The sequence below is a fragment of the Theropithecus gelada genome, chromosome 7a (assembly GCF_003255815.1).
Source record: "Theropithecus gelada isolate Dixy chromosome 7a, Tgel_1.0, whole genome shotgun sequence".
NCBI lineage: Eukaryota > Metazoa > Chordata > Mammalia > Primates > Cercopithecidae > Theropithecus > Theropithecus gelada.
This window is the reverse complement of record NC_037674.1, coordinates 23,837,362-23,862,423: the sequence shown is the minus strand read 5'-3', so window position 1 is coordinate 23,862,423 and position 25,062 is coordinate 23,837,362. Positions and strand designations below refer to the sequence as shown.

General features: G+C 39.5%; 1 protein-coding gene across 2 annotated transcripts in view; it reads left to right on the top strand.

Moving 5' to 3' along the window:
• Positions 1-25,062, top strand: part of FBN1 (fibrillin 1) — a 245,476-nt gene that overhangs the window by 138,875 nt on the left and 81,539 nt on the right. For both annotated transcript variants that reach the window (XM_025389802.1, XM_025389803.1), the window contains exons 16-31: positions 2,598-2,720; positions 3,806-3,958; positions 8,683-8,736; positions 10,309-10,434; positions 11,795-11,920; positions 12,432-12,551; positions 12,759-12,896; positions 13,760-13,810; positions 15,446-15,571; positions 17,698-17,925; positions 19,301-19,426; positions 19,553-19,681; positions 20,369-20,494; positions 20,606-20,731; positions 22,311-22,433; positions 23,833-23,958. In XM_025389802.1, the coding sequence (XP_025245587.1) occupies positions 2,598-2,720; positions 3,806-3,958; positions 8,683-8,736; positions 10,309-10,434; positions 11,795-11,920; positions 12,432-12,551; positions 12,759-12,896; positions 13,760-13,810; positions 15,446-15,571; positions 17,698-17,925; positions 19,301-19,426; positions 19,553-19,681; positions 20,369-20,494; positions 20,606-20,731; positions 22,311-22,433; positions 23,833-23,958 (2,001 nt within the window). The remainder of the gene's footprint in view (positions 1-2,597; positions 2,721-3,805; positions 3,959-8,682; positions 8,737-10,308; positions 10,435-11,794; positions 11,921-12,431; positions 12,552-12,758; positions 12,897-13,759; positions 13,811-15,445; positions 15,572-17,697; positions 17,926-19,300; positions 19,427-19,552; positions 19,682-20,368; positions 20,495-20,605; positions 20,732-22,310; positions 22,434-23,832; positions 23,959-25,062) is intronic.

The window sequence follows — 25,062 nt, the reverse complement described above, 5'->3', positions numbered from 1 at the left end:
TCTGGGCATAGTTTCAGATGCAAAAGTGTAGAGGGTCAAGCTATTCAAGGTCTAAAGTCCTATGATGCCTCTTCTCTGTGTGCCCCTAGTGGACAGCTTTGGTAAACGTGTTATGGAAGAAAGCCTTGTATTAAGTCCTTGGCAAGATGTGCATTTTCTCCAGGCTGAAAAGAACTTCGAGCCCTTGGTTGTTTACCTACATTCTCTATGACCTTCACATCAGTGGCTCTTAATATTGTGCAAATCTGTCTTCCCAGCAAGAGAAAACAGTTGGGTGTTTCAAATTTGAAGTAGGAAGGTGGTTTCTGTACTTTTGAGCCCTGTGGTGGGAGGAACTTATATGAGAAGACAGGATTAACACATAGAAATATTCTACAGTGTAAAATAGCATAAAACAAAGTGTCAAATTGTGCAAATTTAGCACTGTACAAGTAAAAAAGAAAAGGGAAGAGAATGATTGCTGGAATATTTGGAATTGGGCTTCCAAAAAAAAATAATAGAAAGAAATATGAAAGCCCCTTTGTGAGCAGACCTAGGAGAATACATAATCTTCTTGTTGATACACAGAGCACACTAAGATTCACTTTTAGTGTCTCTAGGCTCCTGCTGACCCAGGCCACAGTATCTCTGCATTAAGTATGGCCAACAGATAATGCTGTGACCTCACAGATTAAACCAGGTTTGGCCACCATTGGCAACCAGTGAAATAGTATCCTATCAATAAATTGATTGTTCTATTAATTTGAAAGTACTGATGATATGGATGGTTTGTTCTGACTTTAGCATTCTGGCTTAAGGATCTGAGAGAGAGAGAGAGCTCCATAGCTCTGTATTATTATCAATGTCTTCTTTTTTCTAGCTTATAGAGCATAGGGTACACACACTGTAATAAGACTGAAGGATGAAAAAAGACAGAAATTAATCCCATGTGCACTGAATTTCTTCCTTTTTCTAATCTTTCTCTTTATGCCATGGGATAAGATTTTCTCTTAGCCCTGAGCACTTAGTCCTGAGCCCACAAAGGTGTGACTGTTCAAAGCTGAATCAACAATGCTAATTCAATCTCCGCAGTTAACTCATCTGATCAACAACATGGCTTCTCTGTTCACTCTCTGAAAGTTGAGGCCACTAAATTTGACCAAAGTTACCTTCCTTTGGATCTACTTTACATCTCCATTCTTATTAAAAGCTCTTTGTGTTACCTTTCAGGTTGTAGTCTCCACGTTTTATTGTGTGTCACAGTTTGAACAAAAAGGTGACCAGAATAACTAACCAATTTGAGTTCCTGTATTTAAATATAACTGCTGTTTCAAATATAATCTGTACACAGAACCTTGGACCACCCGAATATATTTTGTGCCAAACAACACAAGCTAAGTAAAACATGAAGGTGTTTTACTCTCAATTTGCCTTTTTAAGGTCAGGAGAAAGTTAATAGTCACATACACTAGTTGTATATTGTAAAAGGAGTTGTTATAAAATCATTTGCTTTTTATCTTTTTCTTTTTTTTTTTTTTCTAAGACACAGTCTCACTCTGTCTCCCAGGCTGGATGGAGTGCAGTGGCGTGATCTCAGCTCACTGCAACCTCTGCCTCCTGGGTTCAAGCAATTCTTGCACCTCAGCCTCCCAAGTAGCTGGGATTACAGGCGCATGCCATCATGCCCAGCTCATTTTTGTATTTTTAATAGAGATGGAGTTTCACCATGTTGGCCAGGCTGATCTTGAACTCCTGGCCTCAAGTGATCTCCCAACCTCGGCCTCCCAAAGTGCTGGAATTACAGGTGTGAGCCACCATGCCTGACCTAAAATCATTTGCTTCTAAGTGTTGTATGTTTTCCAAACCACAATTTTGGTGCCTTTTGTACTTCCCCATATTAAAGGGAAAAAAACCCTCTGCTATTATTAATATGTGTCCAATAAAGTATTTTACCAGACCTCCTTAAGTATACACATAAAATACCATAAAGTATTTGTAAAGTTTAAGAAAGATTTTTCTTTGCTGGGTTCCAATTACATACAGTGCTGTTACTGGCCCAGAATAGTCATCGAAGTAATCTATATTTATTTTCTGTTCTTTTTCTTTGGTGTTCCATCAAGGTTTTAGTTGTTTATCCTTTAATTTTAGGCGAATTGTCCCAGAGAGCTAAGACATGGGTGATACTAGAAGGGATGCCAGTCTTTGTGATGAATACCAAAAGGAAAGTCCTCCTGTAGTTTATTATTACCCTAGATTTCTGAGAGCCCTGGAAGAGCTACCCTGATTATGCATTACACAAAACCCTTTGTCTTCTAGCAGCCATTGTTCTCCTTCCTCCGATTCTGTTTTTGCCTTTGTGATTATTTTGGATACAAAAATCTCTTGGGAGAATATATTAAAGTTGCTTTTTATGGAAAATACGTTCCAACAGTTGATTTCTCTTGATTTTGTTACTGTTCTTTCAGAGGAAAATGAGAATGCCATTTGAGCTTTTGTTGCAGATGCTGCATGTTATTTCCTATCTTCCCCATTTTCAAGTGTTAAAACATAATTGTCAATATGTTATAATTTTAGATAAACGTCACTTCATTTTTAATAAGTGCCTTTCTCTGCCACAGACATTAACGAGTGTGAAACCCCTGGGATCTGCATGAATGGGCGTTGCGTCAACACTGACGGCTCCTACAGATGTGAATGCTTCCCTGGACTGGCTGTGGGTCTGGATGGACGTGTGTGTGTTGGTAAGAAAACATCATGGCTAGACTTAGGAGAGAGATTCAACCTCTGTCACTCAATAAAGCCCACTAGTAACAAACGCTCTCTACTGTAGCAGATAAGATATAAAGAATATTTGCAGAGCAACAGGTCAACAGGGTCAGTTCTCTTCTTGTGTAAATTGAACATTAATTCGAGGATTAGAAAGATGAGCTAAGTGAAAAGCAAGAGAATACCCACCTATCCTTCCCCCTGTTCTTCCCTAATCCCATAGCTGTCTTCAGTTTTCTCCAGCCCTCCTTTGTTGATATTGGTCATTGAAATTGATGTGCATATGCTGTTATCTCATGATGAACATTTTAATAGAGAATTGATGTCCATGGGCAGTATAGAATGCAAAGGAGAATATGGATCATCCAGAAACCTGTATGATAATAGTTTTATGAGACTTTCTAAAAAGTATGAGACTTGTTGAAAAATTGATACCAGTTTTATCCAGATTATTTTTAAGAAAGGTACTCAGTAAGCCATTTGAATTGGAAAAGGATTGGGCATAGCTGGAAACACGCTTCCTGGTGGTAAAGATAACACAGCTTAGTTGACCAACATCTACAGGTTTATATAACAAACCTTTTACAGATTAAACTTTCTCCTTTTTGGAAAGTATACCTAATTCAGACATTCAGTAATTGCATGTTTATTTTGGGATAGGCCACATTTCTAATAAAGGTCTTATTTAGCAGGATGTGAGATTCAACATTCATCCATTATTAATTCAACGTTTATTAAGTTCCTGCTCTGCACAGGCCTGAGAAAGACAAAATAAATGAGATATAATTCCAGCATTAAAGTGCCTCACATTTTGGTAAACCATGATAGTCCCTAGAAAACTGAAACAATCTGGCCATTGGTTTCCAATGCTTAGAAGCTGAATGTGTTGTGTTTTTCTATTTTTGTTTATTTTTTCTTCAAATGGAGCCCTCATATCAGAGGCATTCCCTGTGAGTTACACCAGGGATGATGGATAAACAAAGCCCTCTTCAACTTTGACTTGGGGGGTTCTGCTCTGTTTGAAGTGACAGTGTGATGACAGATGCTTCTTCCTGTTTAGACACGCACATGCGGAGTACATGCTATGGTGGATACAAGAGAGGCCAGTGTATCAAACCTTTGTTTGGTGCTGTCACGAAATCTGAATGCTGTTGTGCCAGCACTGAGTATGCATTTGGGGAACCTTGCCAGCCGTGTCCTGCACAGAATTCAGGTATGTGGTATCATGGGGATGCCCTCGTACTGCCAGCCTTCTGCCACCATTGAGGTCTTTGCATTTGTGGAATTCACAGGGAAAGATGACATTTTGCTCTCCGGGTATGCCACGTGCCTTCTTGGGGTCTTGGCAAAGGCTAGCCAGTGTCTAGTCACAGGTAGTTATCTAAGCCTCATAATCATTTGGAATAGGTATTGCATTTGTGCCTCCCGTATAAACTCCCCTACCTCAATAATACTCAAGCTCTTTGCAATACATGCACCTTGCCTTGTTTTCTAAAGTTGTTTCATGATGTTTGCATTTTGCAGAAACTATTATAAAAGCAGACTTTTACACAGCATAAAGGTAAATAACTGTCATATTACTTGGCTATTTCCAATAGCTTTCCAAAAGACCATTTGTAAATTTTGTTTACATCCCACGTATTGATTTTGGTATGGTTTTCTTTTTCGTCCTTTCTTTTTTTTTTTTGTTTGAGATGGAATCTTGCTCTGTTGCCCAGGCTGGAGTGCAGTGGCATGATCTCAGCTCACTGCCACCTCCGCCTCCCGGGTTCAAGCGATTCTTCTGCCTCAACTTCCTGAGTAGCTGGGATTACAGGTGTGCGCCACCACGCTCGGCTAATTTTTGTATTTTTAGTAGAGACGAGGTTTCACCATATTGGCCCGGCTGGTCTTGAACTCCTGACCTCATGATCCACCCGCCTTGGCCTCCCAAAGTGCTGGGATTACAGGCATGAGCCACCGTGCCCGGCCCGGTGTGGTTTTCTTTAATGATTTGATTTAACCTGAGAGAAGAAAAGTATTTTTCTCCAGTGGAAGTGACATGGTCTAATTAAAAGAGAACTGGATAGCGAGTCAGAATTCTGTTCCTCCATCAACAGGCAGCCAAATTACTTAATTAGGTGATTTAGTTATTTGTGTATTTTGCTTATTTCCGAATTTTCCTCACCTACTTTTCGAAAGGATTTGAGGTGGCTTATATTAATAAACATAATTATAAAATAGAATAATGCAGAAAAGCTATCCTTAGACATCTCATCTACAAAATGAGTTGCCTTAGATAATCCAAAAGGTCCTGTCCAGTTGTAAATTATTTCTATTTATAAAACAAGAATACTTTACTGAAATTAAAACAATGTCCCACCAGTATTTAAACGCAATTTTAAGGTCACTTGGCAGTGGACCTCTAATGTCCTGAAATAAAGTTAGACCTAATATTGACAATATGTAGCTCTGATTGGTTGGTTTTACATATAGGATTTAGTCAGTTTATTTCTGCCCTAAAGGAAACAAATTAAAGAGTAAATCGTAATTTTAAAAGATTTATTATTTTAAAAATAATAGTATTTGAAAGTAACAGTTAGAAATTAAAATATATGATGAAAAGTTAGAGAAAGTTAAATGGAAGCCTTTAAAAGAAATGGGGGGCCAGGAGTGGTGCCTCACACCTGTAATCCCAGCACTTTGGGAGACCAAAGCAGGTGGATCACTTGAGGTCAGGAGTTCAAGACCAGCCTGGCTGACATGGTGAAATCTCATCTCCACTAAAAATACAAACAAACAAACAAACAAAAAGCCACGTATGGTGGTGCGTGCCTATAATCCCAGATACTCAGGCTGAGGCAGGAGAATCACTTGAATCCAGGAGGTGGAGGTTTCAGTGAGCTGAGATAGCACCACTGTTCTCCAGCCTGGGCGACAGAGCGAGACTCTGTCTCAATAAAGAAAGAAAAAAGAAATGAGGGATGCCAGTTTAAAGAAAGCAAACTTTGTTCTGGCTAATGACTTCACCCAGTGAATAATATAGAAATTGTTTTATGTATGATCACCAATCAGTTCAATGTGTTTATAATAATTTTATTATATACAAATATAATTCTATCAAAGACACTTTCCTTTAACTTTATAGTTGTCTATTATTAATATCATCCTTTTGCATGTTACTTTAACTTTTGAAAATACTTTTCTTACCTACTTTGAATTTGCAATGCAGACAAGTATCATGAAAGCTGGCACACAATAGTACAGGTGACTTGTTCACATGTTGAATGATTGGAAGAGCCAAGACTTAGAATCCAGGAGCCTTGGTGCATATAGTTATTTGCCTTTACATTTTCCTCTGGACCAAGTGCACTTCCAAAGAATTCTTAAGATCCATAGGGAAATTATGTGGGTTTATAAAAAGGTGACCAAAAGACCAGATTTCTTTAAGCAGTTGTCTTAGTCCAGTTTTTGTTGCAGTAACACAGTACCACAAATTGAATAATGTATAAAGAAAATGCATTAATTTCTCACAGTTCTGGAGCCTGGGAAGTCCAATGTCAAGGCGCCAGCATCTGTCGGGGGCCTTCTTGCCAAGTCACTTCACAGCTGAAAGTGGAAGGGCAACAGAGCATGGAGGAGTGAGAGAAAGCTAGAGAGGACTGAATGTGCTTTTATAACAACGTCACTCTCATGATAACTCACTCACTCCCATGATAATGACATTAATCCATTCATGAGGGTAGAGTCCTCATGATCTAATCACTTCTTATTAGGCCTCACCTCGCAGTATTCCTATTGCATTGGGGATTAAGTTTCCAGCACATGACCTTTGGAGGACGCATTCAAACCATAGCAAGAGTAAAGCTTAACGAGAGTTAAATGTAAGGCCCGGTTCCACTAACTTCTGTCTTATATTTGAATGAATTTACCCAGAAAAGGTCCACACGTGGAAGTAGTTTCATGCATTTGGTTTCTCCTCCTCTTTGGTCATGAACCATCCCAATGTAGGAAAATCCCTCATTTCAAGAATGGGGGGTAGGCTGTTTAAAGTACTGAAAATACTCAAAAGGAATGTCTTCTGTCAGTTGAGGGAGAGACTCCAAATATACAAAATCCGAAGTTCATCTTTGTGGTCTGCAAGTCAGGCAAGTTGCATATGAAGCTGTTTCTCACTGGTTGCTGGAGCTCATTCACATTGTTCAGCAAGCCCTCTTGTGTCCTCAGCCTTCTGACAATGACGTTTCACAGAAATGGATCAGTTAAACCCATGGGAGTGTGATTGGTCAGTTAAACCCACAGGAGGGTAATTCTGGGGAATTTTCTCGTGGATCCCTCATGCCACTGTCTCCATGGCACTACGCTGAGTTAGCTCATCAATACCTATCCCTTAATATGGGTTTATAATACTTTTATTTACTTATTTTTTATTCAGGGCCTGAGCTGTGCACAGTACATGTTAAATCATTAAACATGTAATGTTAATTCTGTGCAGCCACCAGGTGAAATGGGAATTATCGTTCCACATTTATGGGAGAAGAAACTAACAGAGGAAAAAGGCTGCTTCCAAAACTGCCAGCAATTAGCATTGTCATTGGTATTAAAACCCATGCTTATTTGAACTCACTACAAAAAATGGTCTAGAACCGGATCCTGCCTAAATGGAAAACAATGGTGACAATAATTTGCTTCCATTTAGGCCAAACTTCAGCAAAATTGTCATTATCTCTAAAAGTCCTTTTTAGGAAACTGGCATGATTTTGGTTTTCTTGTTGTATTACAGTATTTCATACATATTTTAGTTTTTTGCTGATATAACAGAATAAAAAGGATGGATTTCTTTTTGTTCCCAGACCTGACTTTCAAACACACCTTCCCATCTGTTGGTTTTTTGGCCCCTTCTAAGACGATTTGAAAATTAAATCCTCTCTGCTTTCTCAAATTCACATTTGTTAGAAGACATGATCATTTTTGGTCGTATAACTCATTTACGTCCACTGTCATCAGGATGCAATTCTCTGGCATGCAGAAGATAGGAACTATTTGCTTCAGCAGTGAGGTGCAGTCAGCCTCTACAATAAGCCCCGGCCCTGATATCCTGTTCTCCTTCCACTTAAGCACAGATGATTTACATTTGACCATGAGACTGTTTGCGCCAGAAACCATTGGCAACTAAGGGGACACTAGTTTCCTTTCCTTGGATAGTGTGATTCCAGTTAGTTCTACATTTTCATCATTCACTCTTACGTTAAGTATTGTTGGAATTGTATGTAAAACATAGTAGTAATTTTAAGAAGTAGAATTTTGATTCTATCTCAGATTTGGGGACATATTCTGTGTACTTCAGTTTCTTCAATTAAAATCTCACAGTTTTAACATTAAACAATACTTTCTCTATGGATATATCATAGAGAATGAATCCAGTATCCTGATAAATATTAACTTTAAAAATACACTTAAATGCAAGAGTAGGTATTCTGTTGTTGCACTTGTGAGAGGAGGCTAGAGAATTTGCAGAGAGAAATGAGGGAATGTTAAGAACCAATTGTACTGAAAAAACAGCTAGCAGTGAGAAACAAAATTATCCCCAAGATGGTGGGAGAAAGTTTTATTAACAGTTAAGAAACCACATTTTAACAGGCACATTTCACCGTAAGTGTAAAGTGTTCCCTGGTGAACAAAATCAAGTTATAGGAAAAACACCTTTTCCGAAAGGGCTTTGCACAAGGAATTGCTGTAACTTGCCTGTATCCTTAAAAGTTGTTTTCCTCGATGATGCGTAGCCTTTAAAATGGGAGCCTGGTGTAAAGGTGACTCCCTGGGGAGATACCTCCTTTTCCGTTACCACTTAATTTTGGTTCTACTCACTTTGGAGGAAATGGTGTGTGCAAAACCAAGGGCAGGATCGACCTATTCTGCAAACAAGGGAATCATTTACTATCTGTTAATTTATTGCAGCGGAATATCAGGCGCTCTGCAGCAGCGGGCCGGGGATGACGTCAGCAGGCAGTGGTAAGGATTCCTTTCAAAATTTACTACCTTCAATATGTGCAGAGGCAGCATCAGGCTTTCCTGTGGGTTTTGCATTGATCCCTTTACACGGGTCTGACCTGACTCCCTCTCTGGCCATCGCTGTGCCATGTATCTGGGATGCTCAGAAGCCTTCAGTGGCAGAGCAGCCAGGGCACTGTGGGCTCTAGGATTTCTGGGTGTGGCTGTGGGGCTTGGCCACTGAAGGGATCAGGTGCTCTCCCATTGTGGTTGATGGGTGCTCGCAGATGACATATAATGACTTTTGTTGCTCATGCTTGAGAAGGGGCAGCCTGACTCTCCTGTGGATCTTCCACTGTCAAGTACAACTCAGGATGATGGGCTGGTGGAACCATTCTCCATCTGCATTCTGAAGGATTCTTAACTGTTAAGTGCTCAGTATTATAAGACGGCAATAGGGAGCAGTGACAGCAGTTAACTGAGTTGGAAGAGAATGAAATATTTAGCTAGAGAAATATCGGTGCCATGCAAGGAATTAAAGTTAAAAGGGAGAATTGGAACAAGTATGAAAATAGGTGACAAAAAAGAGGAAGGGATTATTTTATTAATATAAAGCTACGCAGTTTGATTCAGGGAGATCTGAAAGAATGTGGACTGGCTGAATTGATTGTCAGTTCAGTCAGCATGATTAGTTTCATCATGCTTCATCAGAATGAAAATGTGGAGGGGATATTCAGAGGAGGAAAGACGAGAGGTAAGGAAACTTATAATGAATAAGGAGTTAATGGGAAATAAGTAAGTTGTGATAGGGACTTGGAAGAAAAAAAAGTCAACCCTAATTTATAGAAGAGTCAGGCACCAGGATTTGGGACTATCCATTCACTGATTGTCATTCTGCACCTGCCTTGACTCCTCAGTTGTGAGGGTGCAGAAGAGGGAGGGCCCCACCTCAGGTGGGCAGAGCGGCAGAGGCTTTTTCAGAGCATGTGGTGTTGGAGCTGGCTTTTGACCTGTAAATAGGCCTGCTGCAGGCGTTCCTGACACAGAGCGAAGAGGGCATTATATGTTCACAGAAAAGTGTGAAGTTTGGGATAAGTAAACAAAAAATTTGTATTTTAGTTTAATCTTGAGGATATTGTTGAACCTATGAAAGTTTGAACCATGAGAATGATATAATCAGCTTGTTTTTAGGATGGTAAGAATGGTTGCAGTGTAGAGGGTAGATGGAAGAAAGAAGGGCTGGTGGTGGGAGACCAGTTGTAGGGACTTGGGACCTGCTGTTGATCCATTTTTCCATCTTGGTGCTTGGACTCGGAGAAGTCCAGGAGGTCTCCTTCGGCTTGATCAGGGATTGGTTATCTTGTAGTTCCAGCTGAGATGCCAAGTTCCTCTCAGGAACTTGTGAGAGAAAGATTTGACTCAGAATATCTTACAGTGAGAAAAAGAGATCCAGTGTTCTCTTTCCAGTGAAATCGATTTTTTTCCTCCAGTAGGTCCTAAGGTCATTACATGTATTGTAGTGTTATATTTTTAACAATTCATTCAATGTTTATTTTACAATGTTAATTGATTTTGAACTTGTCTGTGGTGCAGATATAAATGAATGTGCACTAGATCCTGATATTTGCCCAAATGGAATCTGTGAAAACCTTCGTGGGACCTATAAATGTATATGCAATTCAGGATATGAAGTGGATTCGACCGGGAAGAACTGTGTTGGTAAGAAGTTTTACCTGTTTTCTGAAACATTTCCTGCATAATGCATTCCTTCTTTCATTGCTGGGAGAAAACTGCCTTTGAGTAGCTTAGAGGACTAGGCAGAAGGACACTTTATACTTGGAATGTCAGCACAGCATATGCATGTTTTTAGTAACAAAAATTTACATGACTGAATCTTGACAATTTATGAATAATGATGTATCAGATTCATTCCTTGAAATGATTTGCTCCTTAAAATAAAGATGTATCAGATTTCACTCCTTCAAAGAGAAGCTCCTTAGATATGAGATACAGAGATTCTGAACCATTCTCACGTGACTACAAAGTCAACCTTATTTTTACTGAGAGAGAAGCAGCTCTTCTCCCAACCATTTATTAGACTTAATCAGAGAAAACACAGCTTATTTTCAGGAATACCCACTCTCTGTTAAGTTAAACCCTTAAAGTTGGGTTTTGCTTCAGACAGGCATATTATTCAGCTGAAAGCAAGCAGTTTTCCTGAGCTCCCTGAATCATGAATCTAAATTCTTCATGACAATCATAAATGCTACAGATTACTTTATAATCGTACCTGGAGACAGTTTGAATTACTATAAGGAAGAAACACCTATTCTGGAACTAACACATGTCAAAGATGGACCATACTTTTTAAGTATTTATTTAGTTCTTTAAATCAATAAGGTTAATCCTTTTAATTTGACAAAATGAATTAAATTATATAAATTTAATTATATAATGTAACTATATAAAGATAATGATTTCCAACAAATCCATATTTTCTTCCTGCTAAAGAAATAAGTGAATTAAATAGTGTAATGACTTTAGGCTTTGTAGATACTCAGTTTAGATATTTAGTTTAAAACCAGGTCAGCCGGGCGCGGTGGCCCATGCCTATAATCCCAGCACTTTGGGAGGCCAAGGCAGGCGGATCACGAGCTCAGGAGATGGAGACCATCCTGGCGAACACGGTGAAACCTCATCTCTACTAAAAATACAAAAAAATTAGCTGGGCCTGGTGGCGGGCGCCTGTAGTCCCAGCTACTCAGGAGGCTGAGGCAGGAGAATGGTGTGAACCCAGGAGGTGGAGCTTGCAGTGAACCGAGATCGCGCCGGTGCACTCCAGCCTGGGTGACAGAGCGAGACTCTGTCTCAAAACATAAAATAAAATAAAATAAAACCAGGTCAAGCCTCTGTTTTCCTAAAATGAGATCGTTTAGGTAAAAGCTAATGATACAAGAATTTTGCCTTTTTACTTGAATCGATCATATCATTATTACTTTAAAGATCTAATGTAAAAGAGCAAAGAAGGTACAGGCAAAGTCTGGACCCTTTGAAGTGTTCATTTTCATTGACTTTCCAGATATTAACGAATGTGTACTGAACAGTCTCCTTTGTGACAATGGACAATGTAGAAATACTCCTGGAAGTTTTGTCTGTACCTGCCCCAAAGGATTTATCTACAAACCTGACCTAAAAACATGTGAAGGTAAACCAGATCTTTGTTCTTACAACGGTGCACTTTGCTATCTTTTGGAATGCCATCAGAAAACCGTAAGACTAAATTAGAGTCTCCTGTATTTTAGACAGTTATGCCAATTTAGTTGAAATACTGTGGTTCTAAATGGCACTAGTATGTACTTTGTAAGCCACTTATGGTATTTACTTGCAATTGGCATTTTAATTGCCATCATTTATTAGATAAAGAAAGTGTTATGTGTCTGCTGTTTGAGCTGTTAATTCAGAATCACGTACACATTTACTGCAGATATTCTGAATAAAAAGAAAGGTTCAGCCTAGTCCCATATTCTATACTATAGAGATGTACTAGTCTATACTATAGAGTTATTTTGGCATTCCATCTAGTGTAGGAAAAACTATTAGGCCAGCTTTACTATGTGGGATGAAGGATATGTAGTAGCAATTGAGGCCAAAGTTGAAGTACTCTTTTAGGCCCAAGACTAAATTTTAGCAGTAATGTAGACCTGTTTTTGTTTCAGACATTGATGAATGCGAATCAAGTCCTTGCATTAATGGAGTCTGCAAGAACAGCCCAGGCTCTTTTATTTGTGAATGTTCTTCTGAAAGTACTTTGGATCCAACAAAAACCATCTGCATAGGTATTTATCTTTCTGAGAATGATTTTTCTATGTTTATCAATGTTGTTATACTCAATATCAGCTTTTCCTGCAAAAGAGTTTAAGTATGGATGAACAACATTAAAAACTTCATTATTCTTTGTTTCAAATGCTATTTTTTCCTATGATTCCAAGGTGTATGTTTGAATTTTTATATCGATTCATTAAATATTATTCCCTCATCTGCAGAAACCATCAAGGGAACTTGCTGGCAGACTGTCATCGATGGGCGGTGTGAGATCAACATCAATGGAGCCACCTTAAAGTCCCAGTGCTGCTCCTCCCTCGGTGCTGCGTGGGGAAGCCCGTGCACCCTATGCCAAGTTGGTAAGAGAAACCCATGCTGTGGTTCCTACACCACTCCACTGGTCTTTGCCTAAAAAGGGGAAGCCTAGTACTTCGTTTAGGCTCACATGAGAATTTTGAAAGATTTAATCCTGATGACCCCAACCATATTGCTGGATGGGAAATAAGAAGTGTCAATTTTTATGTGATTTTGTTAATTTATTATTTTCTATCTCCACATTGTAATGTGGTTAGTTAGTGTTGCTTCCCTGGAGCACCAGTGCCTACCGGCTCTCTTTGGAACCTTGTGGTTAGGGGTTCTGAGCTTTTTATAGGTACAGATTCTCTTTCAAAAAGCTAATTGATGTAAAGAAACCAGTATTCATGACTAAACTTCAGGAGGATTTCTGGTGAACGTTTAAATCTGTTGGGAATTTGAGGTTTGAGAACCTTGCTCATGGTTTTGCTGATTTACTGTTTAGATATATAAATGTATAAATTTATGTGAATGCTGGAGGGCATGAGATCTCCAAATTATAGACCGAGTTTTCCATATTCATGTTAAAGTAATTCTGTAGTGTGATTCCTATTTTCAGGTGAACAGCAAGAGAGAAATCTACCTTCAGTTTCCCTCTTAGCTATCACTTTAACATGATCTATAGGGTACTTCTGTGTCTTTTAGAATATCTTAGTGGAATTGAGCTTTATTTGAGGAGACATTTCATTGTTGTTCTTCCTCACCTATGCAATCTCAGAAACATTTTGTTATCTCATACTTATAGCAACACAATCTACTTCATGTTCCAGGTCATCTTTCATGTTTCTTATACTATGTCAGAACTGCAAAGTCTGGATATTGTTATCTCAAATTAATTTTCTGTTTTGTTTTTCGCTTTTTATTACAGATCCCATATGTGGTAAAGGGTACTCAAGAATTAAAGGAACACAGTGTGAAGGTATTTCTGATTACTTATAAACCATACATTTTTGTGTGCATAATGAATGTTTGTATTAACTTGGACTGGATAAAGCTGTCATGTAACTTAACAGGGAGAAATATGCAGCAGAGAAAGAAAAAAAATGAGAACTACAAAATGGAACAGCTGTTAATTTCACAAGTGTATATATACTATTGCTAGTGTCAGACCGCTGTGTCCGAAGGACAGGGTGGGTAGCTTAAAATGTTCTAGGTTGATCACAGTGTAGAGAGACTGCACTTTCACAATGCTGTCAGGAAGAGAAAAACAGGAAGTTTCTGATGAGTCTGTAAAATGTGTGTTTCTTTGGTTTGTCCTGGCATTTTTTGTTTGTTTGTTTCACAGTCATGGATGATTTAGAAGGACACATTCTGTTTTCTCTTTGTTGAAAGTCTGCACGGAGTTTCTTCAGTTTGCTGTGATTCTTTCTCGTGGAGTTTCAGATAGACATAGGTCATGGTGACTAACACAACCTGACATGACACAGCAGCTGAAAAATTTTAAAAACAGCAATTAGTCCCATATGTGGGATGAAATGAAGTTTTTTCCCTGTTAAAACAAAGAGGCACACTACAACCCCCACCCAAGGTCTTGCTTTCCAAATGATGACTGAATCCTTTGGCCTTTCTCTGGTCCAGACCCGCTGTTAATAACTTATCTGACCTCAGCAGCATATTTTGTTGTACAAGTGGCCAAAACAAAACAAAAAACCCAAAAAGGTAGATTCCACCCTCTCCCCATTGATCTCTCTTACAAGGAAAGATTCAGAATACTTTTTCAACAGTCCTGGTGTGGAAAGTTATTTCTTCTAAATAGAGACACAGTGTATATGAGTTTCTTAGCTAATGTTCCCCCCACCTTTTTTTTTTTTTTTTTTTTTTTTTTGGCATTGACAAGTAAGTGCCTTTCTTTTGATTAACTTGGTGGTGAATACTTTTCCAAATTAAGTACAGAGAACATATTGCTCTCCATTAAGCGAGCTGGGAAGGACTGATACATTTGAGAGAGATTGGATGAATAATGAATGAATGAACATGAGTATCTTTTCATTCTCCTCAGCCCAAGCTGAGACCAAAGCATGGACAGAACAGCCTGAGACCATGGCTGAGTTAGAATTGATTGTACATTGTCTGGTGATTTATCAGCACTTCTTAAAAGACACCCTTCATTGGCCCACATATTCCTTGGTGGGATATTTTTCTATGCTGACCTTCAAGCTGTTTCTTCTTTGCTAGTTTGAAAAATCAGGTTTTTGCTTCTCTACTCATTTCCGGACATCTGGTCTCATAAAGCAAATTATATTGCCGGGAACCTTACCTGAAATGTCCACAGCTACCAGAGCTATCTCCAAGAACTCACACCAGCTGCCTGTCTCTGCAACTCAAAAGTTACTCCCTGAAACCAGTGGGGAAACTCTTACATCTTTAGTAATAGGTGGGCTCATTCTGGTTGCTATTCAGAGACCCTAGAAATTCTACACGAACTATTTGTAGGCAAACTAGTTTTATCAACTTACTAGGTTCAAAATGGGGAATAATTATGACTCCATGAGTAGAATAAGGTAGAATGATATTATAAAGATCTATTAACTTTATGCTTTTTTTTTCTTTTTAGATATAGATGAATGTGAAGTGTTCCCAGGAGTGTGCAAAAATGGCCTGTGTGTTAACACTAGGGGGTCATTCAAGTGTCAGTGCCCCAGTGGAATGACTTTGGATGCCACAGGAAGGATCTGTCTTGGTAAATACTGAGCTCATTATTTTTCTAATAATAATGTACTAAAGATTATTAAAAATGCAGTTAACAAGATATAGCTGAGCACTTAGCTTCAGGTACAGACACACACTCCAAAATTCAGCATGTCCGCTAGGATCCATGGCCGCTCCGTTGACAGTCTTTCAAATAGTAAGGAGCAACTGTAGTTTTTGTTGATATGCAGCTATTCCTTAAATCACTAGCATCACAGTTACTTTTCCAGAACTCTTAAATCGGCCCCATATGCCATGAACTATCAAATACAAGCTGAGTGGTAGAGAAAAGAACAATATTTGCACGTATTTGGAAACTGTAGCCCATGTCTTCTAAGCATATCCTGACATTGGCCAAAAGGACAGGTCCTTGCAGAAACACCTGTGGATATCAGGAGTGAAGATGCCACTCCCCTGAAAAATGAACCTGAGAAAGCCCAGGGCAGGTATCACTGCTAGTCATAGTGGGATACTCTATGCCAACTGTTAGAGCCCAAGTGAGTTCCTCAAGCCAAATTGTCTCACCCCAACCCTAAGAATCCTTAATCCTTCGAACTCTAAGTCCTAAGCCCCTATGGGCTCGTGATAGCAGCAAGTTTGAGATCCCACAGTCATGCATCTAAGGTCTGGCAGACTTATTCTGGTGTTACTACTATGGCTTCTGCCTCTGCCTAGAGTATATCCCTTGGATCACTGGTCTCTGAGTCCATGACTCTGGAAATGATGCTTACCTGTATTTCACATCTGAAACCACATTACTCTGAAGTGCATGCTCAGTGAAGACTACTGTAGGTAGTTTAAAAAGTGGTATGCAGTGAAGGATTTTGATCACTTACCAGTTAGAATGAACAAACCTTTAAATATTGAACTTTATAGTTTATAGTATAAAAAATAATATGGAATGGAAGCGGGAATTCAAAGCCAAAAGTATTTTTGTAATTAAGGATGTCAGTTAATGCTATTCTGAGTCTTAGTTTCTTTGTTTAGGAGGAATCGGTATTTAATGAGAATCTTCTTCTAGGTTCTTCATTTGAAAGATGCTTCAGTGTTTAATTTTGGGTTCATTTTAAAATAATTTATCTTAATATGGGCAGCCTGAATATAAAGCTGTCCAGAAGACTTCAAAAACTTTTTAACATTAGAGGAAACCCAGGGAGTTAGGTAAATTGTTAATGGCCCCATCGTGAAGGAGAAAGAGAAGGAGGATACATCTCACGTTTCAGTTACACTTCATTGCTTTCAGATGTATAATCTCATTTGGGCTTCACAGAACCTTAAGAGAGATGAGTGCAACATCCTATAACAGATGTGGAAATTCAGGTTTAGGATAATTTATTGAGGACAATCCACTGGGTTACAGAACAGGACCGAAATCCAGCTCTTCTGACCTCTGCTTGGCTAGGCTTTCTATTCTTCTTCATAACCCATGAATTTGGGTTTGGGGCTAGAGGTATCCCACATGTATCTTGAAGAATGTACCCATAAGCACGTGTTGAGGTGAAGGAAATATTTGAGAAGAAAAGTGAATGGCTTTTCTTTGCATTTTTCTCTTCAGTCTCAAGTAAGACAAGAAAGAAATATTTGAGAAGAGAAGTGAATGGCTTTTCTTTGCATTTTTCTCTTCAGTCTCAAGTAAGACAGTCCTCTTTGCAGAGTTCACCATTCCACCTTTCCAAAAATGAAGTGGGTCTGAGGAAAAGGTGATTGCACTAGGGCAAACATTCTCCAACAATAAAGAGTACAGCTGGTCTTTAGCTGTGGAGGACATGCCAAGATGGCGTGCATGCATCGGTGATAGGAATTTCTGTACAGGAGAAAACATCTCCTGAAAGAGCATCATGGGATCTCTCAGAATACCATTCCTTATATAGAAAGGGAACTTTTCAGAAATAGGAAGTACAAACATGGGCTGACAAAGAGAGTCTTTATTAGGTGAGGATACCTACCCCAGAGCCTGGGTTTTTTTTTTTTTTTTTTTTGAGGAATAAAATTAATTCCAGTCAATAAGTGTACAGCAAATTATTACGTATGCAGTACTTTGCCTAATAAGAGTGTTGGCAGTTTGGGGCAGTGGAAGCCGTGTAGCTCTGTTTAACCTCCCTTGGTTCCCTCTGACAGATATCCGCCTGGAAACCTGCTTCCTGAGGTATGAGGACGAGGAGTGCACCCTGCCTATTGCTGGCCGCCACCGCATGGATGCCTGCTGCTGCTCCGTTGGGGCAGCCTGGGGTACTGAGGAATGCGAGGAGTGTCCCATGAGAAATACTCCTGAGTACGAGGAGCTGTGTCCCAGAGGACCCGGATTTGCCACAAAAGAAATTACAAATGGAAAGCCTTTCTTCAAAGGTACAGTGTTATGTTTTCCATGGCCAATTGCCTTCCTTTTTAGACCAACAGGATGCATTTTCATGATCTCAGCACTCTACGTGATCATCCCAGCATGCACTTTTTGCTTTCTGAATTATGTAATTATTTTTGTTTAGAAAAGTATGAACTTTTTTTTTAACTGTTTGGTCCAGGAAGTCCTGGGGGTTAAAATTGTTCTGTATGGAGAGGTAGTTTCTACATGGCCCTCTTAAATGTCAGTTATGTAAATTCAAAGGAACTTTTAATTTGCTTCCAAAGGCTGTGGTAATTCATTGCTGAAGAAGGACTTGGTGTTCTGGAGATTTAATCTCCCAGTTCTGTCTCACATGTAGAAATGAACTTGCGTATTTCTTAAGTGTTTGGTCTTGTTTTGGAAAAAGGACCCTGTAGTAGGAAACTCAGGTCACATGTTACATGTATGCAGAGTCTTCTAGTCTACAAGAAACTCTTTAAATTATATTAATGAGATCTTGAGCTGGACACGGTGGTTCATGCCTATAATCCCAGCACTTTGGGAGGCCAAGGTGGGCAGATTACTTGAGTCCAGGAGTTCAAGACCAGCCTGGGCAATACGGTGAAACCCCATGTCTAAAAAAAAAAAAAAAAAAAAAAAAGCTAGGCATGGTGGTGCACACCTGTAATCCCTGCTACTGAGGTGGCTGAGGCACAAGAATTGCTTGAATCCAGGAGGTAGTGGTTGCAGTGAACCAAGTATACCACTGCACTCCAGCCTGGATGACAGAGCAGATCCTGTCTGAAAAAAAGAAAGAGAGAGAGAGAGAAAGAGAGAGAGAGAGAAAAGAAAGAAAGAAAGAAGACTTAAGATAACATTGAGAAAATATTTCTGAATTGTACAAATTATTGGCAAATAATTTAAATTATAAATTATATCTTTGAAATTTTTTTTTTGGCATATCCAAAAAAGCACCAAACAGTATTAAGTGAATATGTCATTCTGCTACACAGTCAATTGATAGCTGTAGGATAATATATTCTAATAATGTTCTATGTGCTTTAAATATAGATACTAGTGGTTTAGAACATATTATCTATTCATTCAGCAAGTAGTGGTTAAATATTCACTATGTATCAGGCAGTGTGCTGGGCCCTAGAAGTCTGAATAGACACATTCTTTGCTGCTTTAACAATGCTTTATAAAATGTAGAAATTTAAAAGGCTAGAAATGTTTACAAAGTCATATATCTCATGGATCATCACACATTCTTTGAAATGTGTATTGCCAAGACCTTAAATTAAGAACTTCCAACCTTCAGGATTTAAAATGGTGGGCACTGAGACCTCCTGACTGGTTGCTCATCAACTTATTTTGCCCCACATGTTCTTATTCTTGAAGATATCAATGAGTGCAAGATGATTCCCAGCCTCTGCACCCACGGCAAGTGCAGAAACACCATCGGCAGCTTTAAGTGCAGGTGTGACAGCGGCTTTGCTCTGGATTCGGAAGAAAGGAACTGCACAGGTCAGTGAATGAGCCTCAAGGGCCAGGAGGGGGGACGTCCTTTAAAACTCTTTATCTTTAACATATTGCCGCAAGAAGTAAGGCTGTCCTGGGACTCATTTGCTGCCACTTGCTGTTTTCGTGCAGACATTGACGAATGCCGCATATCTCCTGACCTCTGTGGCAGAGGCCAGTGTGTGAACACCCCTGGGGACTTCGAATGCAAGTGTGACGAAGGCTATGAAAGTGGATTCATGATGATGAAGAACTGCATGGGTAAGTTTGGAATCATTTGATCAACACAGAAAGAGAAGGATTCCGTGAAGCTTTGATGACTCATAGCCTATGTCCCAGGTTCTTCCTGCTGCCCCAGTGCACTGGGCTCCATACCAGTGAGTTAGGAATCAGTCTGCAACAGAGGGAGACTGAGGTAGAAAGAATGAGGGAATTCATGCTGTGGGTTTGTGGATGATGGTGGAGACCAGTTGTGGCTCCTTGAGAAGTGAGTTTAACACCTAGAATGGATACCCAGGGGGAAGAGAGGACAATTGAAACAGAAGCTGTAGTAGAGGTCCCTTTACAGGATGTCTGTCCAACACTTCTAGAATAGGCAATTGATAAGCTCGTTGCTTTAGGTCTGGTTTCCTAGAAACAAAGTTTGAAATGGAGATTCTTGCAAACGTGTTATTTCTTTCTGTGAGCAAGTTCTCTCAGAAGGTGCTTGTCAGGAAGTGAGGAAAGCAGGGTAGTGCAGGAGGAGAAAATAAACCAAGAGTTTGGCTGCATTTTGGCTTTAGTCTGATCCTGCAGGAAGCTCTGGTGCATGAATAGCACCAGAGAGTTGTCCCACCTTGAGACAAGGAGGTCAAGATGGACACCCAGCAACGGGCGGGGGAGAGGGTGCTCTGGTCTGGTAGAGGAGATGAGGCCTCCACCTTTCACGTGGTCATTTCCATTTCGCAGATATCGATGAGTGTCAGAGAGATCCTCTCCTGTGCCGAGGTGGTGTTTGCCATAACACAGAGGGAAGTTACCGCTGTGAATGCCCGCCTGGCCATCAGCTGTCCCCCAACATCTCTGCGTGTATCGGTAAGGAGGGAGACTTTCACACCATTGACTTGAGGTCAGTTGTTTGAACGACATCGCTGCCGGAGTCGGAAGCTTATGTTTGGGTGTTTGTTCTTCTTATTTTCCCAACAGACATCAATGAGTGTGAGCTGAGTGCGCACCTGTGCCCCAATGGCCGCTGCGTGAACCTCATAGGGAAGTATCAGTGTACCTGCAACCCTGGCTACCATTCAACTCCCGATAGGCTATTTTGTGTTGGTAAGTTCTATATTTTATTTTATTTTATTTTATTTCATCTCTTCCTAAAACACTCAGTGTACTCTGAGTTTTGTTTTCATCACTACTTTTACTTATCTTTCTTGTTTCCCTGCAATATTCTTTTTATAGTGGCTCACGATCTTTGGATCTCATCTCCATTGTCTGTTTAAAGAGTCAGTTAAATGAAGGACATAGGATGTTTTAGCTCTAATAAGCATAATTTGACCCATGCCGTTTGGATGGGGAACAGTGGTAGCATGTGCTTTGTCTACGCACACGCATACCAATGCACATTAACAAATGGTAACTGACCACCTGAAATAAACTAAACACGGTGAGTGCTGTGGAAAAGACAAAAAAGCTGAGGTGAAATCTCTGCCCTTAGGCGGTTTAGATCGGCTAAAAGATTTCAAAAAATAGCTATTGGAAAGAAGACCATGGAATGTTCATATCTTACACTGCAGTTGAGGCTATGCCTGGCACTCCTTAAAGATGGGTTTTTGTGGGACAAGAATTTTGCTTTGTGGTCAGCCCTCTGTAGGTTTAGTCGTGCTGTGAAGAGTGGCACAGACAGTCCTGTGGCTTTATTGTGCCCCGAGTCAAAGTGAAACTTTGTAGAAACTGCCAGTTTTTGCCTGGTTTGGGGTGTACACCATGTGGAACTGCCAAGTCTCACATGGTTTCCACCCAAAACCATAAATCAGCCCAAATTTTTCTGAAACATGGCCCAGGACAACTCAGAACTTCAACTCAGGTTATTGAAAAAGATTGGAACCTCAGCCAATCAAACTGAATTTCAAGTTTATAAGTGAATCTGTGACTAAGAGAATTTCATCCACGTGCCTATTATCATAACTGAGATGTGTTCTCCTAGCACCCAATACTTCTCCTGCATTGCAAATGGCACATCATGCATGGTGCAATTAATTGTTCATCTGTCTCCTGGCCGCAGTGTAATCATTTTGAAGGCATGGATTGTGTCTGTCCCATTCATTATTAGATTCTCATCTCTAAGGCATGGATTGTGTCTGTCCCATTCATTATTAGATTCTCATCTCTAGCACATAGTAGGTATGTCATTAATGTTTGTTGAAGGAATCAAACAGTGACTGCCAATTGCCTTAAAAAGTGCTTTTCCCCCTTTTTTTGACCTATGCCTGGAAACTTTAAAAATGTGCCATGCCCATAAACACAGAGGGAGGTGTGTTAACCCATTTTTGTGATACTAGAACAGAATACCTGAAACTGGGTAATTTATAATGAACAGAAATTATTAGTTCACAGTTCTGGAGGGTGGGAAATCCAATATCAAGATGCCAGGATTCTGCATGGTCCTTCTTCCTACATTATCCCATGGCAGAGAGCATGAGGGTGAAAGAGAGTAAGAGGGGGCTGAACTTGCTCTTTTATTACAGCACTGATCCCACCATGAGGGTAGAGCCCTCATAGGATGATTGCCTCTTTTAAAGGTCCTGCCTCTTCAATAGTGTTACAATGGCAATTACATTTCAACGTGAGTATTGGAGGGGACAGACATCCAAACCATACCAGAAGGTGATTTTATTTTCCTTTCTCTTAGACATTGATGAATGCAGCATAATGAATGGTGGTTGTGAAACCTTCTGCACAAACTCTGAAGGCAGCTATGAATGTAGCTGTCAGCCGGGATTTGCACTAATGCCTGACCAGAGATCATGCACCGGTGAGTAGGTTCTAGCCTCAAGTTGAATCTGTCAGTAGGTTCCTAAGTAAAGTAGTTTAGGGCCCAGGCTTTGGAGTCAAGCAGGCTTGAGTTCAAACCCTTGTTTGTCATATATTTTAACTGTATCCTTGATCAAGATACCTAGTATTAGAATCCTCATCTATAAAACGGAGTTCAAATTGCCTGCATAAAATAGTATTTACAGAGCTTACCATAGTACCTGGCACATAATAAGTGGAATATAAAATACATTTTCCTTCATTGACCAGACTTTTGATGTTTTGGCCTAATTCAGTGCAACTCCAGGTTTATTCCTTGAACCATCAGCAACAGCATCACCTGAGAACTTGTTAAAAAATGTAAAATCTCAGGCCCCATTCCAGATCTACTGTATCACAAACTACTGGGGTAGATCTCAGTAATTTGTGTTTCGCAAGCTCTCCAAATGATTTGGATGCATGCTAAAGTTTGAGAACCAGTGGTCTAATTTACACTTCCTTTTGTATCACCCTGGCTGCGAGAGCTATGAGCCAGGTAGAGGTGAGAAACAAAGTGGGTAATAACATAGGCTTTGATTTTGGCTTGGCTTAAGAAGAGAATTTGGATTTAGGAGCCAAAATTATTTTACTGACCTAGAAAAATGTCCCTTAAAAATCTAGATATAAATTTGGCTATAAAAGTTGTTGAAAATAAGGCCAGGCACGGTGGCTCACATCTGTAATCCCAGTACTTTGGGAGGCTGAGGCAGGCAGATCACCTGAGGTTGGGAGTTCAAGACCAGCCTGACCAACATGGTGAAACCCCATTTCTACTGAAAATGCAAAACTAGTTGGATGTGGTGGCACATGCCTGTAATCCCAGCCACTCGGGAGGCTGAGGCAGGAGAATCACTTGAACCCGGGAGGCGGAGGTTGCAGTGAGCCAAGATCACGCCATTACACTCCAGCCTGGTAACAGAGTGAGACTCCATCTCAAAAAAAAAAAAAAATTGTTGAAAGTAAATATTATTACTAAGAGCATCTAAGTAGGTATGGTTATTTCAAGTGTTTCTTACCTTAAAATATTGCTAAAACACTTGATAGACTTCAGGCATTTATAATTTGACAATAAGGAAAATAAGATTTATAATGATTTTTGAATGGTAAATTAAATGAGATAAAGATTTTAAATAAAAGCCTTTTAAGCAGGTGTGGACTTTGCCCTTGAACAGTATATTATAAATATTGAAAATTATTTTTTCCTTTTTTTACCAAGGATAGCCCAATGGACTAATTTATGCAAAGCTTCATTTGGATTTGCTAGTAGGCTAAGTTTATTTGGCTTGGGTCAGTTAATGTTTTCTCCATGAATAATGGAACCAATATCAACAACCTGTGGTTGTTGGTTTCATTCTTTGCAGACATCGATGAGTGTGAAGATAATCCCAATATCTGTGATGGTGGTCAGTGCACAAATATCCCTGGAGAGTACAGGTGCTTGTGTTATGATGGATTCATGGCATCTGAAGACATGAAGACTTGTGTCGGTAAGCAAAAAAAACAGAATGTTTCATGTTGTCTTGTTAGTTGTAAGCACTGTTAAATTACATAAAGTTAGTTTGGGTCATTGATAGAAAGATTCCATAGGAAAAGTAAGGCTATTTAGGGGCACAATACTCATATTTTAACCAGCATTCCAAAGAGAGCTTTCTTGTGACTATTAAATGGTACTCTTGTCAGCTATGTTATGTGGACTGACTGACCATTCGTCAGCTCCAGATGGACATTTTTTTTATGCCTATCGGTTACTTTTGTCCACTTAACCCTCATTCTGTTGTGACTAGAGTGTAGGCTTTTTAAATGCTTGACTAAAGGCAAACAAAATTGACCTCTGACAAGAATGCAGTAAACTTTAGAACTCATCTATTTGTTTTGTGTAGTTTCTATTGTTCTGCCTTCAAATTTGATAAACTTTTTTTCTATGATATCTAATCTGACTTTCCTCACGTACAGTGTATTTTTCATCTCAGATGTTGTAGTTTTCACCTCTAAAAGTTCGACTTGGGTATTTTTTCATATCTTCTGGGTCTCTGCATAATAAGTTCAATAATTCCTTTAGCTGTTTGAACACACAGAATGCAGTTATAATAACTTTTAGTGTATTTGTCTCCTAATTCTATCATCTGCATTAGTTCTGGGTCATTTGAATAAATTGAATTTCTTCCTTATTTTAGGTTATATTTTCCTGCTTCCTTGAGTGACTGGTAATTTTTGATTGGATGCCAGATATTGTAAATTTTGTCTTGCTGAGTGCTAGATATTTTTGTATTCCTAGAAATATTTTTGAACTTGGTTCTGAGGTATAAATTACTTGGAAACACATAGATCCCTTTCAAAGTCTTGCTTTTAAGCTTTTAAGCTATGTTAGTCTAGGGGGTAATTTTGCTCTGTTAGTGAAGTAAGACCCTTCTGGATATTCTACCCGATTCCCTGTGAATTATGAGGTTTTCCAGTCTGACTAGTGGGAACAGGCACAATTCCAGAGCCCCTGTGAACTTTGAGGATTCTTCCCTCTCATTTTCTTGGGGAGTGCTTTCCCCAGCCTTGAGTAATTTGTTTCTTTACATGAATGTGCTGGTCACTACTCATCT